Here is a 20,496-nt window from a genome sequence, read left to right on the forward strand (position 1 = left end):
AGGGGTCTGTACACTCTCCCTGTAACTGCATAGGTTTCCTCCCACAGTCCAAAGGCATACCGGTTGGTGGGTTAATTGGTTGTCGTAAATTGTCCCATGATTAGGCTAGAATTGACTCAAGGGATTGTTGGGCGCCATGGCCCGAGGAGCCAGAATTGCCTATTCTGCACTGTAGCTCAATAAAATTTTGACAAAGTTGGAAGTGATGAAGGGTATTTTGAATCTATAGGGCTTGCTTATATCTAGTGTGTTGCAACCAATGAGGAACTGAGCAGGAAATGTAACCACAGAACACAATGTCTGCTCTGGTGGTTTGCAACCAAAAGTTGACCTTCCTGGGAATGAAAGTGTTAATGAATATTTTATGGGGTGTTTGCATATAATTCTGCTATCACTCTGGGGATTTCCCCACAGAGTGACACTCAGCAGGAACTCGAATGAGATAAAATGATCTTTCTGGTAACTGCCTACTTCCCCAAACGACTTCACTTCAGCAATATTCGTTACTCCCCCCGCCCCACATCAAAACACCTCAATCCCTATCAAAACTCTTGCTCACAACTCTCTGAATTACCATTCTGTTGATCTTCTAATGTCACCATAGGAAGCTTTAATCTCTAAACCCTACACCAATCACTTCAACTATCCTCGAGTGTGAACCCAGCTTTTCCACCACCCATGATCCCTGGCCGATCATTGGCCTAATTCTGGGACTCAAGTTAAGATTCTTCATTCATTCCCCCAGTTCCCTGACCCAAGGCCTGGCCCAATGATTTCCTCCCTCCTCCGACACCAATGTCGGTAGCCAAATGCATTTGCCCAGTGTTCCTCCCTCTGACCCAAGAACACGAATCAGCCTGATCATCCCTCTCGTCCTCCACAACCCAAATCTAACACAAGCCAAAAATAAATTTTACTACTGCCATTGGTTCCAATTTCCTCCTCCCTCACCCCACCCCCACAACTCAGCCTCAGGCCCAAATACCTAGCACCACTCCCCCGAAAGCTGCAACACCGAAGACTGAATTACATGCAGTTCTGCTCACCGTGCCTCAGAAAAGATGTGATAGTGCTCGGCAGAGTACAGAGGACATTCACCGGGACATTGCCTGGGATTGAGCAGCTCTGCTATGAGGAGAGACTGGAGAGTCTAGGACTGTTCTCTCTGTAGCTGAGAATGCTAAGCGGGGATGTGATTGAGGTATAGATAGGGTAGACCGTAGGAAACCTTTCCCTATTTCAGAGGTAAATAAAAATAAAGGATAAAATTTAAGGTAAGGTGGGTAAGATTCAGTGAGGATCTGACAGGGACCTTTCTTCACCCAAAGAGTGTTGGGGACTTGGAATACATTGTGGAGAAAGAGGTGGTAGCGGAGTTGCTGATAGCATTTCTGAGATGTCCAGACCAGCACCTGAATTGTCTAGTCAAATAAGGCATTGGACCAAGTACTAGATGATTGGATTGATGTAGATAGGTACCTACTGATGGTATGGACATATATGAGGGACCAATGGCCTCTTTCCATGCTGTATAGCTCTATGGAAAGGAACTTGCCTAAGATTGAGCTCATGATGCGAACTGTGGTTGGTGTCACGAAGGATCTAATGCCCCTGTAGGAATATTTTTTCCTGCTTACTGTGCCTTCTGGGTATGGATGCTCCATGAGGGAGGTGCGTACCGACATTTTCTTTACTGTTTGGATTTGCTATTTGGAAGAAAATCTAAATCAGATTTTTTTTTGCCTTTCAGGAAAGGAGGTCTATATGTAACTTACTCACATCAAAGGGTGTTAACAAAAGCAGATAGGAAACATGAAATTATCTGAAGGAGGCAACAAATTATAATACCCCTTGCTGAGTTCTTCTAGTGCTGAGTGTTTGATGGAAGGAGGGAAGAGATCTTGTACCTAATGAAGTGGTCACCGAGTGTAAGCTTGTGATCTTCTGCGGCTGTAGCTCATACGCTTCAAGGTTTGCATGTTGTGCATTCAGAGATGCACTATTACTGTCACCTTCCTGTCAGCTTGAACCTGTCTGGCCATTCTCCTCTGACCTCTCATCAACAAGGCCTTTTCGCCCACAGAACTGTCGCTCGCTCGATGTCTTTTGTTTATCGTACTAGTCTCTGTAAACTCTACAGTATGCTGTGCATGAAAATCCTTGGAGATCAGTAGTTTCTGAGATGCTCCACACCAGCAATCATTCCGTGGTCAAAGTCACTTAGATCATATTGGGTCCCCATTCTGATGTTTGGTCTGAACAACAATTGAACCTCTTGACCATATCTCTATGTTTTTATGCACTGAGTTGCTGCCCCATGGCTGATTAAATAATTGCATTAATGAGCAAGTGTTCAGGTGCACCTAATAAAGTGGCCACTGAGTATATATCTCATTAAAATTAATTAAAAGCTCACCTTTCAGCCAGGAATCTAATGCCTCTGTTGTGATCTGCTGGTTGAAAGGACCCATTGCCCTGGAGATGAGGAACTGAATCCCTTGGAGGTCGAAAGCCATTGCAGCATACAGAATTCCATCTGCTCATGCCAATTGGTAAAGGAAAGGGTTGGTTACTCATTTACTCCCACACATAATTCTACAGTGCGTGCACCTCTAATTAGCTTCATTACATTCCACTTTTCAATTCAACAAAGATTTGTTCTTAATCCACAATATGAAGAGGGTAGCAGGAATTATCCTTGTCCATTCCGATGTTTCATCAGCAACACACATAGCTCCTCATTTGAGAAGATGGACAGAAATGCTGATTCTTTTCAGGGCTCTGCTAATGTTGCCTTTGAGTCAGCACGAGTCCTAAGATAGTTTGGATTGTTGCTCATATCAGAAGGAAGAAAATCTTTTCGGTTTTATCTTCTTCCACTGGTGTCTAATTAACCCAAGATTAAGGATTCAGGTGCCTCAGTGGCCGCTGAGCTGGGAGAAAAACCAAATCATTTTTACAACGACTACACTGGCCAGGGGTAAAAGTAGGTAGGTAGATACTTTATTGATCCCAAAGGAAATTACAGTGTCACAGTAGCATTACAAGTGCACAGATATAAATATTAGAAGAGAAAATAAGTTACCACAAACAGTCTAACAGGAGGGGGGGGGGGGTCACCACTTTCCAGTCTATAGGTTGACTCATTATAGAGCCTAGTGGCCGAGGGTAAGAATGAACTCATATAGAACTCTTTGGAGCAGCAATGTTGTCATAGTCTATTACTAAAAGTGCTCCTCTGTTCAGCCAAGGTGTCATGCAGAGGGTGAGAAACATTATCCAAAATTGTCAAGATTTTCTGTAGGGTCCTTTGTTCTACCACAGCCTCCAATATGTCCAGTTTGACTCCTTTAACAGAGCCAGCCTTTCTAATCAGTTTATTGAGCCTGTTGGCATCACCCGAGTTATGCCATTGCCCCAGCACACCACCACATAGAAGATTGTACTGGTGACAACAGACTGGTAGAACATGTGAAGAAGAGGCCTGCATACTTGAAAGGGCCTCAGTCTCCTCAGGAAGTAGAGGCATCTCTGGCCCTTCTTGTACACAGCCTCTTTGTTGCTGCTCCACTCAAGTCTGTTCTCCAGGTATTTACAGGTCCTCACCACATCCACATCCTCACCACATCCATGTCCTCACCATCAATGAGCAATGCAGGCTTATTCATCCTACAGTCCATCACAATATCCCTTGTCTTACTGAGTTGAGTTGTAAATGTTTCAGCTTGCACCATTTGACAAAGTCATCCACCAGGGCCCCGTATTCATCCTCCTGTCCTCCCTTTAAATTCACAACTATTGCTGAGTCATTGAAAAATTTTTGCAGATAATTTTTGGTAGGTCAAATATGATGGCAGGATATAGTATTAATAGTAAGACTCTTGGCAGTGTGGAGGATCAGAGGGATCTTGGGGTCAGAGTCCATAGGACACTCAAAGCAGCTGCACAGGTTGACTCTGTGGTTAAGAAAGCAGACGGTGTATTGGCCTTCATCAATCGTGGAATTGAATTTAGGAGCCGAGAGGTAATGTTGCAGCTATATAGGACCCTGGCAGACCCCACTTGGAGTACTGTGCTCAGTTCTGGTCACCTCACTACAGGAAGGATGTGGAAACCATAGAAAGGGTGCAGAGGAGATTTTCAAAGATGTTGCCTGGATTGGGGAGCATGCCTTATGAAAACAGGTTGAGTGAACTCGGCCTTTTCTCCTTGGAGTGACAGAGGATGAGCGGCGACCTGATAGAGGTGTATAAGATGATGAGAGGCATTGATCATGTGAATAGTCAGAGGCTTTTCCCCAGGGCTGAAATGGCTGCCACAAAAGAGTACAGGTTTAAAGTGCTTGGGAATAGGTACAGAGGAGATGTCGGGAGTAAGTTTTTTACGCAGAGAGTGGTGAGTGCAACGGTGGTAGAGGTGGATACGATAGGGTCTTTCAAGAGACTTTTGGATAGGTACACGGAGCTTAGAAAAATAGAGGGTTATGGGTAACCCTAGTAACTTCTAAGGTAGAGACATGTTCGACACAACTTTGTAGGCTGAAAGGCCTGTATTGTGCTGTAGGTTTTCTGTGTTTCTATGTTAACATGACTCAGTGTGGTATTTAAAGTCCAGGGTAAACAGGAAAGGAGACAATACAGTCTCCTGTGGGGCCCCAGTGCTGCTTATAGCCATGCCTGACACACAGCTCTGAAGCTACACACACACAGTGCTCTGCCAATCAGGTAGTCCATTATTCAGGATACAATGGAAGTGCCAGTCTGCATTGAATGGAGCTTTCCCCCAGCTATGAGGGCTGTATGATATTGAAGGCACTTGAGAAATCAAAAACATGATCCTCACAGCACTGCCTAGCTTATCCAAATGGGAGAAGGCTCTGTTTAGCAGGTAGATGACAGCATCATCGACTCCAATGTGCCCCTGGTAGGGAAATTGTAGGGGACTGAGGGCTGGTCTGACCAGGGAGGTCAGAGGGGAGCCAGGACCAGCCTCTCTAGGGTTTTCATGATGTGTGAGGTCAGGGCCACTGGACAGTAGACATTCAAGACTTTTGGTTGGCCCTTAAGGTAAAAGTAACACAAACTTCTTAATGGCACAGTATCACTATAAATACTGCAGGTTTAATCCATTTAGATTTAGTGCATAACTACTTTTTCATTATACACTGGACCAACCTATATCAACATACAATCATGCCTGATGCTAACGCACATTCCCTATCACTGAGCACGCCAGGCCAGGAGAGGAAGAGTCAACTGGTACGCTGCCATCTTCAATACTTGCTCCCTGATATGGTCAAATATATGTATTTGAGAAACTGTGAGAATCGTAAATATAAAATATTCTCTCAACTACCACTTTGAGGTGCTCATACTGTACAGCCCCAAACACTACCTCCTCTTGCCCAATATCAAATCATAAACCTGTGAATGGGACTGCTTCAGCCCCAGAAGTGAGGGGTGGTCCAAGGGTTACATTTATCTTCCTCTTATGTAACACACTGTGGCATCTTCACAACTGGTGGTTTGTGTTGAGGAGCACCTGTAGCATTCCGCTCTGAGATGCTGACTTCCTCCTCTTCCCTTCACACCTCTGACAGAAAGGCCAATCCTTCTACCATGGCTCCATAAGGCCAGCTTCAGAGACTGGAAGAAATGAGCAGTGAACTGGAGATTTTTTACACGGACAATGCTCACTCTTTTGGCTATCCTTTCTCCTGTGAATAAAGATTGTAGAAACATTTGAGGTTACCCGCCACCACAGTGCTGTGCTTCGAAGCTGGGTCGTACGGACACCGAGCCTTCCCACTCTCTGTCAGTATCTCCCCATTCTCATCCTTCAGCAGCTCGAATTCAGAGACCTCCTGGAAAAAACACGTTAGGCATTCCATTAGTGATATTGTTATATTCCTGACACACTACTGAGCACCAAACCCTCTCAACTGCTGTTCACCCTTCACCAGCCCCCTCGCTCTCTGTTGTGCACTGACCAGCCACTCCCACACCGATACACATGACATCCTTAGTCTTCCAGTCACATGGCACACGCTGTGAATTTTGTGAAAGGTCATGTGAGTGGTTTAGTGCCTGTAACCACATGTTAACCAGGTCACATGTGAAGGACCAGTGACCACTGTTTGCATTCTTTGATCTATGAAGCCTCAAGGAGATCTCTAATCCAGTAGGTCCTCCACAGGCAAAAGCACTTCCCTCACACATCCTACAGTAGATCAGATACAGACAAGGGTCTGATTTGGTGAGAGATTTAGGATGGATGTACCATGGTGTGGGGGATGGGGTTGTGGGAGATTGAAGGGGAAAGTGAGACTTCAGGTCACAGGGACCTGGACTTCCAGGTGGCTTATCTCGAAAGCAGTTAGTGATCTCTGTCTCTGGGATGTAGACAATGTAGATCACGGGTTTGCAAACTTTTCTTTATGCCATGGACACATTAAGGAATGGGTCTGTGGATCCTAGGCTGAGAACCCCTGATCTACATTGTCTACATCCCAGAGTCAGTGACAATGAAAGCACGAGACTGTCGCCACCAGGTCTGATTACCTGAGGGTGTTGAGAATTGATTCTGGAGAAGATAGGGCTACAGCAAGAACTGGGTGGAGTATATAGACAAAGAGAAACAGTGCGAAGTTAGGACTGGGGAAATTATTAGACTCTCTTGGTGTCGCTGCAAGGGGTGTTGCAGTAGTCTGGACCCTGCTTCTGCTCACCAGCACTCACTTACAACATCTTACAGTTTATCTAAAGGTCTGTAGGATGAAGTGATCAGATCTCCAGAGGAAGGTGGGGGGGGGGGGGGGGAATTGTGTTGAATGCTGAACTGAAGTCTATGAACAGCGTTCGAACATATGTCTTTTTTTGTCCAGGTGGAGGGTGGTGGCGATGGCGTCATCTGTTGAACAGTGAGCCCAGCAGCGTCCCTACTTTCTGCGAAGGCTGAGGAAAGTCCATCTCCCACTCCCCCCCCCCCCCCCCATCCTCATCACATTCTACAGAGGATGTATCGAGAGCATCCTGAGCAGCTGCATCACTGCCTGGTTCGGGAATTGCACCATCTCAGATCGCAAGACTCTGCAGCGGATAGTGAGGTCAGCTGAGAAGATCATCAGGGTCTCTCTTTCCGCTATTACAGACATTTTCAAGATTGCCAAACGTCATGTGGATTTTCTAGTGTAGTCTGTTTTGTCATATGCTTTTGTGATATCATTCTGGAGGAACGTTGCCTCATTTTTTAACTGCATTGCATTTGTGGTTTCTAAATGACAATAAACTGAATCTGAATCTGAATTTACACCACACGCTGCACCCACAAAGCTAACAGCATTGTGAAGGACCCCACACACCCCTCACACAAACTCTTCTCCCTCCTGCCATCTGGCAAAAGGATTCGGGCTCTCACGACCAGACTGTGCAACAGTTTCTTCCCCCAAGCCATCAGACTCCTCAAAACCCAGAGTCCAGACTGACATCTACATCATTTATTATTATATTGAAATTTGTCTTCTACTGTGCCTATTGTCTTGTTTATTAATTATTGTACTGCCCTGCACTGTTTTGTGCACTTTATGTAGTCCTGTTCAGGTCTGTAGTCTAGTGCAGTTTTTATGTTGTTTTATGCAGTCTAGTGTAGCCTTGTGCTGTCTCACACAGTCTAGTGTAGTTTTGTGTTGTTTCATGTAGCACCAGGGTCCCAGAGGAATGTAGTTTCGTTTTTACTGTGTACTGTGCCAGCAGATTATGGTCGAAATGACAATAAACTTGAATTGACTTGACTTGATGTAGATGGAGCCCCCACCACCTTATTTGATAATCAGGCACCTACACAAACAGATCCTCTCTGAATCACTATAGATCGAGCTTTACAGTGTGGGCCACACGTAACAACACTGTATTCATACAAGCGGCGTCCAGTGTGCGCTGCGGGTTGCAGGGCTCACTATAAATGTCTAGGGCCCTCTGAGCATTTCAACCAGATCCACTGAAGATTCTGTTGGAAAATTCAGACAACTCGTGGTTCATGGAATTCACATCAAGTTCTCCATTTCCCATAATGATTTACATTTTCTTGACTAAAACTGAATTGTTTACCATAGAAAAAAAACATTGCACACTCTAGTCACATCCTTGGCAGACTTACTTAGTGGCTCATTGTCAATGTGAGGTACGTTAACCTGAACCTCAATCTCAGCTCCTTGGTGCTCTGAACGAAACCCATGGTAACCGGTACAGTCACCAGATGGCCTAGAGCTTCAGTTGATGTGGTACCCTGAACATTCTATTGCAAAACAAAATTTTAACGCGCAAAAAGTAATAGAATCTGCTGATTGACAAAATGATGTAATTATTTCTTATGTAACGCCCTGGTTGAGATTTTTATTGCTATGCTGTAGGTATTTCATTTTAGCAGTTCCGTAAGAGCAGTTTTCTCCGGGTTTGAGCTCAGATAAAAGGCTTTGTTGTTCAACTTAGGAATGTACTGTCAGCCAATCAGGATGGTGGAATTGGGAGAAGCTTCTGGAGAATGCTGGGTTGAGGTAATTTTGTTTTGGCAGGAGCTGGGAGAAGACTGGAAGGAAGATGGCTGAGGATGCTCAAGGTCCTTTCAACAGATGAATGGCTTCAAGGGGGAAGGACCAATACTCCCGTGGGAGACCCGTTTGTACGAGATGGATTTTGAGCGACATTTACAAGGTGGGGTGTGCTTTCACGCAGACCGTCAGTCCAGCACGTGAGTTAAATAACTGCAAGATAAGCTCCAACTTAAGTGTATATTTGACTGTTTAAGAATAATGGGTCCTTTCTGTTTTTTCCCCTTTCCTTTAATATCTGTTTGCTTAAGTTAACATTCTCAAATATACTTCTTTATAATTGTATGCAGTGTTTGATCTGTTATTCTCTGCAGGGGCAGCAAATCACACAGCATTCACACACACAGCAGGGTTTGGGTGGGAGAGAATCCCAACCTCAGGGATTTGGCAGGACCAGAATCGTATACACCCTAGATGTAAAGAGTCTGAGAAAGGTGGGTTTATCGCTGCAGAGTCCAGTGGCAGTTAGCAAGTCGCATTTCTAGAGACGCCCAATAAAAAAGGGTTTCATTCACGTTAAGAATGGGAGATTATGTGACAGGTGTCCAGCACCACTCCCCTTGTTCCCCATTTGGCAATCAGAAAACCATCAGAACTCGGCTGGTCTAACCAACACAAGAGCCGTACGCTACCATACAATATATGGGCTTAGCAACAGAAGCAGATTTCTCTTACAAGGTAGGTGCACTGCGGGTTAAAGGCGAATGTTCCGCACGTGAAGACGTGTGTGTCATTGAGGTATTGCAGAACAAGGATGAAATTGTTGCATTCTTCCTGCAAGAAAATAGACAAAGTGATTCCAATTTCATTGATCAGGCTTTCTCACACAGGCGCAGTGCAGATATTAGGAAACTGTTGCATTGTTCTCGTCACTGAGAAACTCAGTGAGTTAAAAAACCATTTGCACCTGTATTACTGTGCAAGTCACATGCAAAGGAATACTTCTTTCTCTTTGAATAATTACTGCCCACTTATGGAATAACTTAGGCTCATCAAGATCCTGTTTGGAATCACTTTGTGATGGCTGTTATTGACCATCATGTTCTACACATGGTGCTGTCATCAGTGTGCACAGCACGTGTTTTTAACACAATGACTGAAATTGGATCGAACATGACCTTTGATTGTATGGTAAGGGAAAGAGCAAACCACACCACGATTCAGACGTGTATGTCCGTGCTGCGATGTCCATTTCATCATTTACTTGCTCGTTGATTTCCATGTCCTGCCTTTTCTTTTCTACCAGGCAATAACAATCAAAACTGCAGCTTAGAAGTACTCAGTGCAGTGGGCCGTGATGTTTGGTCCCAGCGATTATTTATTGAGATACAGTGTGGTGTAGGCCCCTCCAGCCCTCTGAGCCACACTACCCAGCAATCCCTTGGTTTAATTCTAGCCTAATCATGGGGCAATTTACAATGACCAATTAACCTACCAACCAGTATGTCTTTGGACTGTGGGAGGAAAGCAGAGCACCCAGAGGAAACCGACACGATCATGGGGAGAACATACAAACTCCTTACAAGCAGTGGTGAGAAATGAACCCAGGTCACTGGCACTGTAAAGCGTCGTGCGAATACTGCATCATGGCAGCATTGTGTGGGGGCCCCATCATTATTGATGTATCCTCATCATTAAACTGCACCATCTAATTCTTCCCAGTCCATCCCAATTTCCACCCGTACTCACCTATCTGCTCCACCATTTCCATTGCTCCCCACCCCCACATCCCTTTGATTTCCTTCTATCCTGGTGACCAACATGAAGGGCTCACCAGATCCATCTCAGAAATTCATTCTCTATGCTTTGGAGTTTAGAAGAATGAGGGATCACGTTATTGAAATGTACAAGATTCTCAGGCAGGATGATGGTAAATACTGAGAAGGTTCCACTGATGGGAGAACTTTGAACGAAACGACATAATTATAAGAAAAGGAAATGAATGTTTAAAGTCAAGGTGCGATTCCTTGGAAGTCTCTTTCCCGGAGCATTTTGGAGGCTGGATCATTTGGGCTACTTTAAAAAGGAAGTCATTAAACTGTTGAATGTTCAGGGAAAGGGGGCACTGGAGAACTAGCACACAAGAGGAGATAAGACGTGGAGCAGCTCAACCTTGTTCATATCAAATGGCAGAGCATGCTTGAGGGACCAAGTGGCCTACTCCTCCCACTTTCTTCAGTTCTTATGTCTGTTCAGCCAACGGCTCATGAATGAGGTGACGGCTGCCCCTCGTCTGGTCAGCAGCCAGCTGTGAAGGACAGCCCGGCTTCTACCGCTTATGAATGCACTAAGTCACAACTGTGATGTCTTGAGGCCAGCTGGCCCATAAGTGTGCTGGTGATCCTCTGATTTGACACTTGGCCCAGAAGCTGCACCCACACTGCACCCCAATAAGAGGTGAAAGCTAAATTTCCTGACAAATAAGCTTTTCTCGGCTTTTTGATTTCCTCTGCTGTGAATGAAAATGGACTCCGTGGTTTTAGAAATCATTCAAATTAAGTTAGACAATCTAGCCTTTATGTTCAACATCCTACTTAGCTGATTTATTGCTGCACAACTTAATGTTATGTTCCAAATGCATTCCCTTTCTCAAACTGCTTTCAATTTCCTTCAGTTATTTTCCCCCAGCATTTCTGCCTATCTTCATTTCTTTATTTCTCCATTTCTCTGATGATTTTTGTTGTGTTTCCTTAAATCCCCTCTTTTCCTGTTATATTTTAGCTCACAGTTTCTTCAGGTCCCAAATCCTCCCGATTGGAGGGGTCAGGGTGACACAGCAATGCAGCAGATGGTGCTGTTGCTCCCTAACTCCCGCAAACCAGAATTCCCAGCTGAATATATCGGGTTGGGGGGGTGGGGGGAATGCCTTGATGGGACTATGGGAAGAATGAAAGCAGGATTAGAGTAGGATAAGTGTAAATGGGGTTCTTGATGGTCAGCACAGATTTGACGTGCTGCAGGACTCGATCTGCTCGCACTTCTAGAACAGGTCAGCTGGTGATGCAGCTAGAGGAGCCTCTCCTCATGGTAAGAGAGATCTAGCTTCAGTCCTGGCCTCCAGGGCAGTCCATGACAAGTCTGCACCTTCTCCCATTTGCCACACAAGATTCCTCCCGGTGCTCCAGTTTCCTACCATAACCTAAAGATGTGTGCATTTGTGGGTTAGTCGGTCTCTGTAAATTGCCCCATTGGTGGTCAAATCTAGGGGACATCGCTGAGAAAGTGGGGGAAATAAAACAAAGGGTTTAGTGTAAATACTGCAGGTGTTTGTTGGCTAAATGGATTTGATGGGCTGATGGGCCTGTTTCCTGCTGTATGATTCTGTAACTTAGTCTGAGATAAAATAAAGTTTCATCCCCCTTTCCTTAAGCCAGTCCCATTCCTCCTCTTAGCTAACAACAGAGCAACAACACTGAGAAGTCTGGAAAAGCAAGTAGAAAGAGTGATGTTGAGTGTGTAGAGTCACAGAAACAGGCCCTTTGGCCCATCTAGTCCATGTCAAACCAATTAAACTACCTACACCCATTGACATGCACCTGGATCATAGCCATCTATGCCCCTCCCATTTAGGTATCTATCCAAACTTCTCTTAAACATTGAAATCGAGCTTGCATGCACCACTATTTCAGCAACTCACTCTATGCTCTCAAGACCCTCTGAGTGAAGACGTTTCCATTCATGTTCCCCTTAAACTTTTCACCCTTCACCCTTAACCCATGACGTCTGGTTGTAGTCCCACCCACCCTCAGGGGGTAAAAGCCTGCTTGCCTCAGGTTTATCTATATCCTATCTACACCCCTCTGCTTGAATTCAGTTTCTATTTGATTTACTTTCTTTTTCTGGGGGTTGTGTGGAGGGAGGAGGGAGAAGGGAAAATAAATACATACCCTCGTCTTGCCGATTGCAGTGCAGTCCACCCTCTCCTTTTCTGAAACTTCCCACGTGATCTGTCACAGAAACAGATGCCTATGAGTTGAGGGATACAAAGAATGCAGAAAGCAAATAGAGAATAGATTTGTCAGTGCGATGTGAGCAATTTGTCTCTGACCTTACCGACCCGATTCAGGACACACAGAGCCTTCTTAAAGAGTGAAATAAAACTGTTACTGCATTGATAAAGAAGGAAACGCAGGACTTTTCAATGCACAAATAGATGTTTCAAACTCGGACCGTCCAATGAAGAAAAGGACAGATAATTCTGGCGAGTCATTGACAACTTGTTAAGGGTGAAAAGAGTAGAGGATATTGCCTCTGGGAACATTTGGAATTTATGGACACATACTATTCACCCCCAAAATGGATGCCCACAAACGGTCTGCAGGTTTTAGAGCAAAGAGCTGCTCAAAGTTCAAAGCAAAATCTTATTATCAGAGTGCATATACAAGATGTCACCAAATACAACTCCGAGATTCTTTTTTCTGTGAGCATACTCCACAAATCTAGAGAATACTAAAAGTTAACAGGATCAATGAAAGATCTAGTAGAACATAGGAGACAACAAACTGTTCAAAGGCAAATATAAATAAATAACAATAAATAATGAGAACATGAGATAATGAGATGAAGATAGAGCATCCTTAAAATTTGATTATTGTTTCTGGGAACATCTCAATAGACGTTGTCCGCTTTTGTTCAAGAGCCTGATGGTTCTAGGCCATCGACTGATCCCGTGCTCCATACATCACAGGAAATCTGCGCAGTTCGGCAGGAAAGGGGACATGCGACCGTTCAGCCAAACCCGTTCCAGAACTCATGGAGACTTTCACACAGGGACAGTGGGTCAATGGAACATACTGCCAGAGCGCAGGAGCAGTTACACCGATTTTAAAAAGCAGTAGGATAGGTAGACGAATAGGAAAGCTTCAGAGGGATACGACGGCTGGTGGTGGTGTGGCAGCAGCATTGGACTTCGAGGCGAATGGTCCCGAGTTTGAACACGCCTATCTGCTCGCAATCATTCCATCCGTGTCGGGTTGAAGGTCGAGCTAGCAAATCAGTCTTATGAAAGCAGGAGTGCACAAGGTGTGAAAAGGAACAACAAAGAGGGATATGGGTATATGCAGCAAAAGAAAGGTCTTGTTTAGGAAAATTCCTTGCTGAGCACGGATGGGCCAAAGGACTGTTCCCATGTTGGCATGTCTGGTCCAAAGATGGAGAGTGCAGCTAAAATCCCAGTAGGTTTCATTCGTTTTATCGTCAGGTACCTGATGGTGTAAAGAATGAAACCAACTGGGCTTTTACCTGATCCCTGCTGTCCAGGAATAAATACAGAAACTGCCGCAAACATTCAGCAGGCCAAACAGAGTCAGAGTTAACTTTATAGTCCCAACACCCAATGTCAAAACTGAGATAGAACCTCTTGGACTCTCTACCAGTGTACGCAGGGACTGGCTTGAAGCTCACTAGCCACGAACACCGCACTTCAGGGGGGAGAAAGCAGATGTATCAGCACCTGAAGGCTGAGGTTCAACAGAAGTTCCGTGAACAGATGGATGGAAAGGGAACAGGATATCCAGTGACTCGCGGGCAACACGCATGAATTCTTCAATGCTGTCAGAGCCATCTGTGGCTCAAACAGCCAGGAGTCCTCACTGACCAGTGAGAATCGCTGCTCCACAGCTGCTTGAAGTGCAGAAGAAACAACCGGGGAGGGACTGAGCACCTCAGGTTTTAACTGGAGCTCAAACAACCCAGCCATCTACTTCATAAAGCTTCCTCTGCCCCACCTGTAGCAGAGTCTGTGGACTCCATAGAGGGCTCAAAAACCCTCAGCTCCAGGGCAGTGTTCAGAAGTTCAAAGTTCCATGTACATTTATTGTATATATACATTATACAACCTTGAGATTCACCTTCTTGCAGGAGCCACGAAATAAGAAAACCAAAAGAACCCACACAAAAACACAACAGACACCCAATGTGCAGAGAGAGTAAAAAGAACAAATCGGGTAAACAATAAAAGTAAACAAGTAGCATTTAAAACAAGAGTGAGTCCTCAGACATGAAGGCCAGAGCAGGCCCACAGCCTCAGCCTCTGTTCATGACATAGCAGAATAAATGCTGCAGAACCCACAGACGTGAAGCCGGGAGCAGCCATAGCAGGCCCACAGCCCCAGTGCAGCGAAGAGCGGAGCAAACATCGCGGGGCAGCGAGCAGAACCGGCCCAACCCTCGCCCCTGGTCCCAACACCCTGCTTTTTCAATCCATCTGGCCTGGCATTTAAATCGCCCAAACATCAGGTCATCCCTCACTCTAGGACCTGGACCCTGAGGCTTCGGTACGCCCTAGGACGGACCTCACCGTTCACATTCTGGCTGGTATCCAACCCTTCCAAACCTCACTCTTGGTTTGGGTGAATGGCCCTGAATCGTCTCTGCTCTGACTTTTCCCTGCTTCGCCTGCCCTGACTCTGACTCGAATAAGCCTCCACCTTGCTCCAACCCGTCCTCGAACAGGCCTCGACCTCTCTCTGACTCTATCCCGCACCTGCACGCTTCGACCCTCGACTCAGCCCCACCTTTGCAGGCTTCTTCAATGTTGGCGGTGATCGTCTACCATAATCATCGTTTACCATAATCTTTTCCAGAAAGAGTGTTATTAATAAAGAATTTGCTGGTTTTGAGAACTGCAAGTTGTCGCTTGCCTTCAGCAGCACCATCTTAAACTGGAACCCACAGAGGGCCCAAAAACCATGGTTTAAGAGCCAGTTACCTTCAACTCCAGGACAGTGCCTAAAGAGAAGAGGACACAATGTTTGGCAGTAGATGCCTGTGTTTCAAACAATATACATTAAACTGCTGAGTCAGTTACAGTAGATAGGTTTTGAATGGAATACCACAATCGATTTAGTATGTGCTGTAGTTCACATTGATTTCTATTATAAAGAATATAAATACACAATGTCAGTACACAGTTGTGTCTCTTGCTATTCTATCAAACATTCAAAGGTTCATTTACTATCAAAGTACTCATGCAGCATACAACTCTGAGATTCATCTATTCCCGATTGTCACGAAACAAAGAAAACCTTGGGTGTCATTCAAAGAAAAGCATTAACACCTCCTCCCTCCTGCACAAAAAAACTAGCCGATTGCACCAAATGGCAAGAAGAAAGAATGGGTGATACACAGAATGTAAAAAAAAAGACTAAAGAAAGATAGGTCGATGTCAATGATATGCTAGGCTTCATCTGGAAGGTCAAAATGACTTGTTGATGAAATGGAATGTATGATTCAGCCATATTTTGGGCAAAGAATATTCTGCCTTCTGTCCTCTTTCTTTCCAGTCCTGATGAACGATCTTGGCCTAACATGTTGTCTGTTCATTTATCTCTATAGAGGCTACCTGATCTGCTGAGTTCCTGCAACGCTTTGTGTGTGCTGCTCAAGAATATTGTTGGTTCCCTCCATGACCTTTGTTAGCTTAGGAGTCGATCAGTACACATATTCAAATCATGATCAAGTTAACAAGTCTAAAGCACTACCTAATGGTCAAAACTGTACACTGCATGCTCTCACAGCCACATTTCAATGATTATTCACCTGGGTACAGTGGTTGCTATGGGAAGAGTAGTACTCTGCCACAAAGGAGAGTGAATCTCTTTGTTGTTAAAAATACATGGTGTGTTAGGTCACGTGCTGCTCCCACTCTCCGGTTAGCTAAGAACATAAAATACAATAGATTTTACTAATTCCACATGTATCAGGTAACACAGTTCAACATAAGGACATCTGATTAATATCAGTACAATGGAATGCTGAGCTATAAATTTGTACTGTATACTTAAAAAATTTGTAGCAGCTTTGAAGTTAATGTTGAGAGTGCTCAACAGAAGAACAGTATTCAAGGGTAGAATAATAAAGTTGAAAAGTGCAAATTACCTATAAATCTGCAGTTTTGAATGCTCTCTTCGTAGAACGGGAATTGAGCTCTACCAGGATTGTAGATAACTGAAACAGACTGGAGAAACTGGGAATGATGCTTTAGGACCAGAGTGCCAATTTCACAGAGGATATAAAAATTATGAACCGTGTTAATAGGGTAAAGAGTGACAGACTGTTTCTTCTGCTTAGAGCGAGGAAAATAAATTCTTTAGAATAGTGATTGTATGGAGATTGAAATATATTGCCAGAGGGAAAGTGATTTAGCTGGACACTATTGTATGCTTTCCTGAGTGGAGAAGGAGTCAAACCACCCTCCCAGGTGGGGAGGATTCAAATTAATCGCACATTGATGATTTAAACATTTACTTGCATGGCAGGAAAAAAAGGTCACTGTGTAGATAGTTCTGGATGGAGCTGCCTTTTTTACTGAAGCAGCATCTCTTAGATTTGGGCTGTTATTTCACCCATTGATGTAAGCCTGAATTTCATTTTCTTAGTCCCTAACAATATCTGCACAGCTCTGTTTTATTCAGCAGCTGACAATTACTCAAGAGTTCATCTACAACATTAATTCTCGAGCTTCAGAACTATGAAACAAAAAGGCCCTCTGTTTAAATATTGCCTTCAGGAAACAGGGTTTTGATTCATCTGCCTCTGATAAGACTAAAGTCTTCTATTCTACTGTGGGGCCAGGAATTCAGGGGAAAGGAAGATAAAAATGCAAGAAATATTTTACAAGTCTGGCAACATCTGTGGAGAGAGTAAGTTGTTTCAGGTTGATGAATTTACAAAAGGGTAGTTTGAGGTGGTGCAACCTTTTTTTTTAAATACTGGGTTTCTGTATGCTCCCAATGCACAGACTTGGGGTACAGAATGCTCCTTCTCCACTTTGAACCATACAATGGTGTCCAGATAAATCATTTTCCCTCTGGCAATGCAGTTCAATCTTCATACAATCACAAGTTAAAACTGTTATATATTGCATCTGTTGTTCTTTGTCTAATGACATCAGTCGCTGAAATATAACAAATCACACAGAGAAACGGAGAGCTGCTACAACCAGTGCATTCTTGTTTCACAATCTAACTATTCAGCACAAATCACACATTAATGCACTCTACTTTCTTCTTTTTCCAAAGAGCGATTCAGAAATTCATACTATTTGCAGAATTAACCTATTAAGAATCACATGAGATTCATCAGATGCTGGAAGTTTTAAGCAACACACACAAAATGCCAGAGGAATTCAGCAGATCAGGCAGCACCTATGGAGGGAAACAAACAGTTTCTGAATCCTGATGAAGGGACTTGGCCCGAAACATTAATTGCTTGTTTCCACAGATTCAATCTATTCATACGATTTCTATCGGTGTTTCACTTTCTCGTCAGAACAGTTTTCTGTTATTTCCATTTCCGAACTCACGTCTTTAATCAAGTCAGTAGAATCTTGTGATGTTTCTCCTACAATCTCCTCAATGTTTTACACTAGAACACATTCATGATCACCTGTCTCTTCAACATTTACTTGTACAGTGTAGTTCTCTTGCAGAACAGAAGTGAATTACGTGTAGAGTAATTCTACATGTAGAGTTCAGAGTAAATTTATTAGCAAGCATACTCTGTAAATCCAAGAACCATAACAGAATCAGTGGAAGATCACACTGACAGGATGAACAATCAACCAGTGTGCAAAAGACAAGAAACTATGCAAAAGAGAAAAAAATAACAATAAATAAATAAGCAATCAATATCGAGAACATGAGATGAAGAGTCCTTGAATGTGAGTCAGTTCAGTTGTTGTGGGGATATTCAGTGATGGGGCAAAATGAAGTTGAAGTACTGGTTCAACAGCTTGATGGTTGACTGTTCCTGAACCTGGTAGTGTGGGTCCTGAGGTTCCTGTACCTTCTTACTGATGGCAGCGGTGAGAAGCGAGAGTATGGCCTATGTGGTGAGGGTCCCTGATGATGGATGTGGCTTTCCTGCAACAGCTCTCCATACGGATGTATTCAGTGGAGGGGAGGGCTTTATCTGTAATGGACCGGGCCTTATCCACTACTTCTTGTAGGATTTTCCATTCAAGGGCATTGGTGATTCCATATTAGACTGTGATGCAACCAGTCAATATACTCTCCACCACACATCGATAGAAGTTTATCAAAGTATTAAATGTCATGCTGAATCTTCACAAACTTCTAAGGAAGAAGAGGTGCTTTCTTTGTAGTTGCCCTTATGTGCTGGACCCAGGACGGGTCCTCTGAAATGATAACACTGAGGATCTTCCAGAACGTCTATCTTTGAATCTTAGATTGTCAATATCACATCATTGTATCTCTACTCAATATCACTTTTGCAAGGTGCGGTTAATAAACATACCCTATCAAGTATCTTAGTCACAATTTCATTTCTATCTCAACAGCTTCTCTTCTAATGTTCCTTTTCAACGTTCCAGCAATATTTGCAGGAACTAAATTCAAACATGTTCCAAGTCTTGCATACCTTAGTAACTTAAACAGAATGTATTCCATTAAGGAACTGGTAGCATTCAGTGGTTTAGCCACTAGTTTTCTAATTAACTTTAAATTTATGCATTCTTATCAGACTTATTTCTTCAGTGCTTCTTTGACAATTTTCACATATCTCTCCATTCCACCAGCCTCCATAAGTGAAACAAAGGTGTGGTTAATACTGTTTTATCTACAAAGTCCCTCAAACTTAAGTGAACAAAACAAGGAGCTATTATCCAAGACAAGTTTGTCTGGTTGCCATTACATAACAGAAAGAATTTTCAATCACTTGTTGTTTTGCTGTTTTACAGGAACCAAAACATTTCACTGCATTATATTGAGTGACACTGTATACCAGGAGGTCTCAAAATAATTCCTTTTCCACAATAAACAATGTGAACTCTTTCAAAGGTTGTGTTGGCCATTTTTATCTCTCAATGGCTTGGTACTACAATATAGTTATCTTCTAGCAAGGTTATTCTTAAAGCCAGACCAATAAACAAAGCTTATGGCCACAGTTGTTGTGCACGCAATTCCTGAATATTTGGTGTATAACTCTCCTAAAATTTATCTTTTTACAACATGTCAGATCCAACATGTCAGATTTGTCAGAATGTCAGATTACTAATCTTGGCTGAATTCATTCATTGATTAAACCACAAACTCATCATACTGAGCATCATCCGCAAAGTTTCAATGTACTTCAACGAATTTACAAGCACTTGGAGAAGCATTAGAGTTAGTCAGCATGGCTTTGTGAGGGGTAGGTCATGACTCACAAGCCTGATTAAATTCTTTGAGGAAATGACCAAAAAAAATTAATGAACATAAAGCAGTGGATGGGGTAAATGTGGATTTTAGTAGGGCATTTAAAAAGGTTCCCCATTGTAGGCTCATTCAGAAAGCCAGGAGGTACGGGATCCAGGGAGACTTGGCTGCATGGATTCCGAATTGGCCTGCCCGCAAAAGGCAACAGTTGGTAGAAGAAGGAGCATATTCTACCTGGAGGTCAGTGATCATTGGTGTTCCACAGTGAACTTGTCTGGGACCCCTGCTCTTTGTGATCTTTATAAATGACTTAAAGGAAGATGTGCATTAGGTGGGGTTAGTAAGCTTGTGGATGGCATGAAGGATGCTGGTGCTGTGGATAGTGTAGAAGGTTGTCATAGGTTTTAATGGGGCAATGATAGGGTACAGTGCTGGGCTGAGAATTGGCAGATGGAGTTCAGTCTGGAAAACAGTGAAGAGATACACTTTGGAAAGCTGACATTGAAGGTTGAGTACAGGGTTATTTCCAGCATTCTTAGCAATGTGGAAGAACCAAGGGATCTTGGGGTCCTTGTCCATAGTTCCTTGAACATTGCCATGCAAGTTGATAGGATGGTTAAGAAGGCATGTGGTGCGTTGGTGTTTAATAGTTGGAAAATTGATTTCAAGAGCTGCAAGGTAATATCGTAATTCTATAAAATGCTGATACAACCACACTTGTGTTCAGTCCTGGTT

At 43.6% G+C, this 20,496-nt stretch overlaps 1 protein-coding gene across 1 annotated transcript in view; it reads right to left on the reverse strand.

Moving 5' to 3' along the window:
• Positions 1-20,496, reverse strand: part of LOC140739458 (semaphorin-4C-like) — a 65,935-nt gene that overhangs the window by 30,750 nt on the left and 14,689 nt on the right. The window contains exons 3-6 of the mRNA XM_073067769.1: positions 12,493-12,552; positions 9,281-9,379; positions 5,752-5,863; positions 2,417-2,536 (exon numbers count right to left, since the gene is read on the reverse strand). Coding sequence (XP_072923870.1) covers positions 2,417-2,536; positions 5,752-5,863; positions 9,281-9,379; positions 12,493-12,552 — 391 coding nt within the window. The remainder of the gene's footprint in view (positions 1-2,416; positions 2,537-5,751; positions 5,864-9,280; positions 9,380-12,492; positions 12,553-20,496) is intronic.

This window comes from Hemitrygon akajei, chromosome 15, assembly GCF_048418815.1.
Source record: "Hemitrygon akajei chromosome 15, sHemAka1.3, whole genome shotgun sequence".
In the NCBI taxonomy this organism is placed as follows: Eukaryota; Metazoa; Chordata; class Chondrichthyes; order Myliobatiformes; family Dasyatidae; genus Hemitrygon; species Hemitrygon akajei.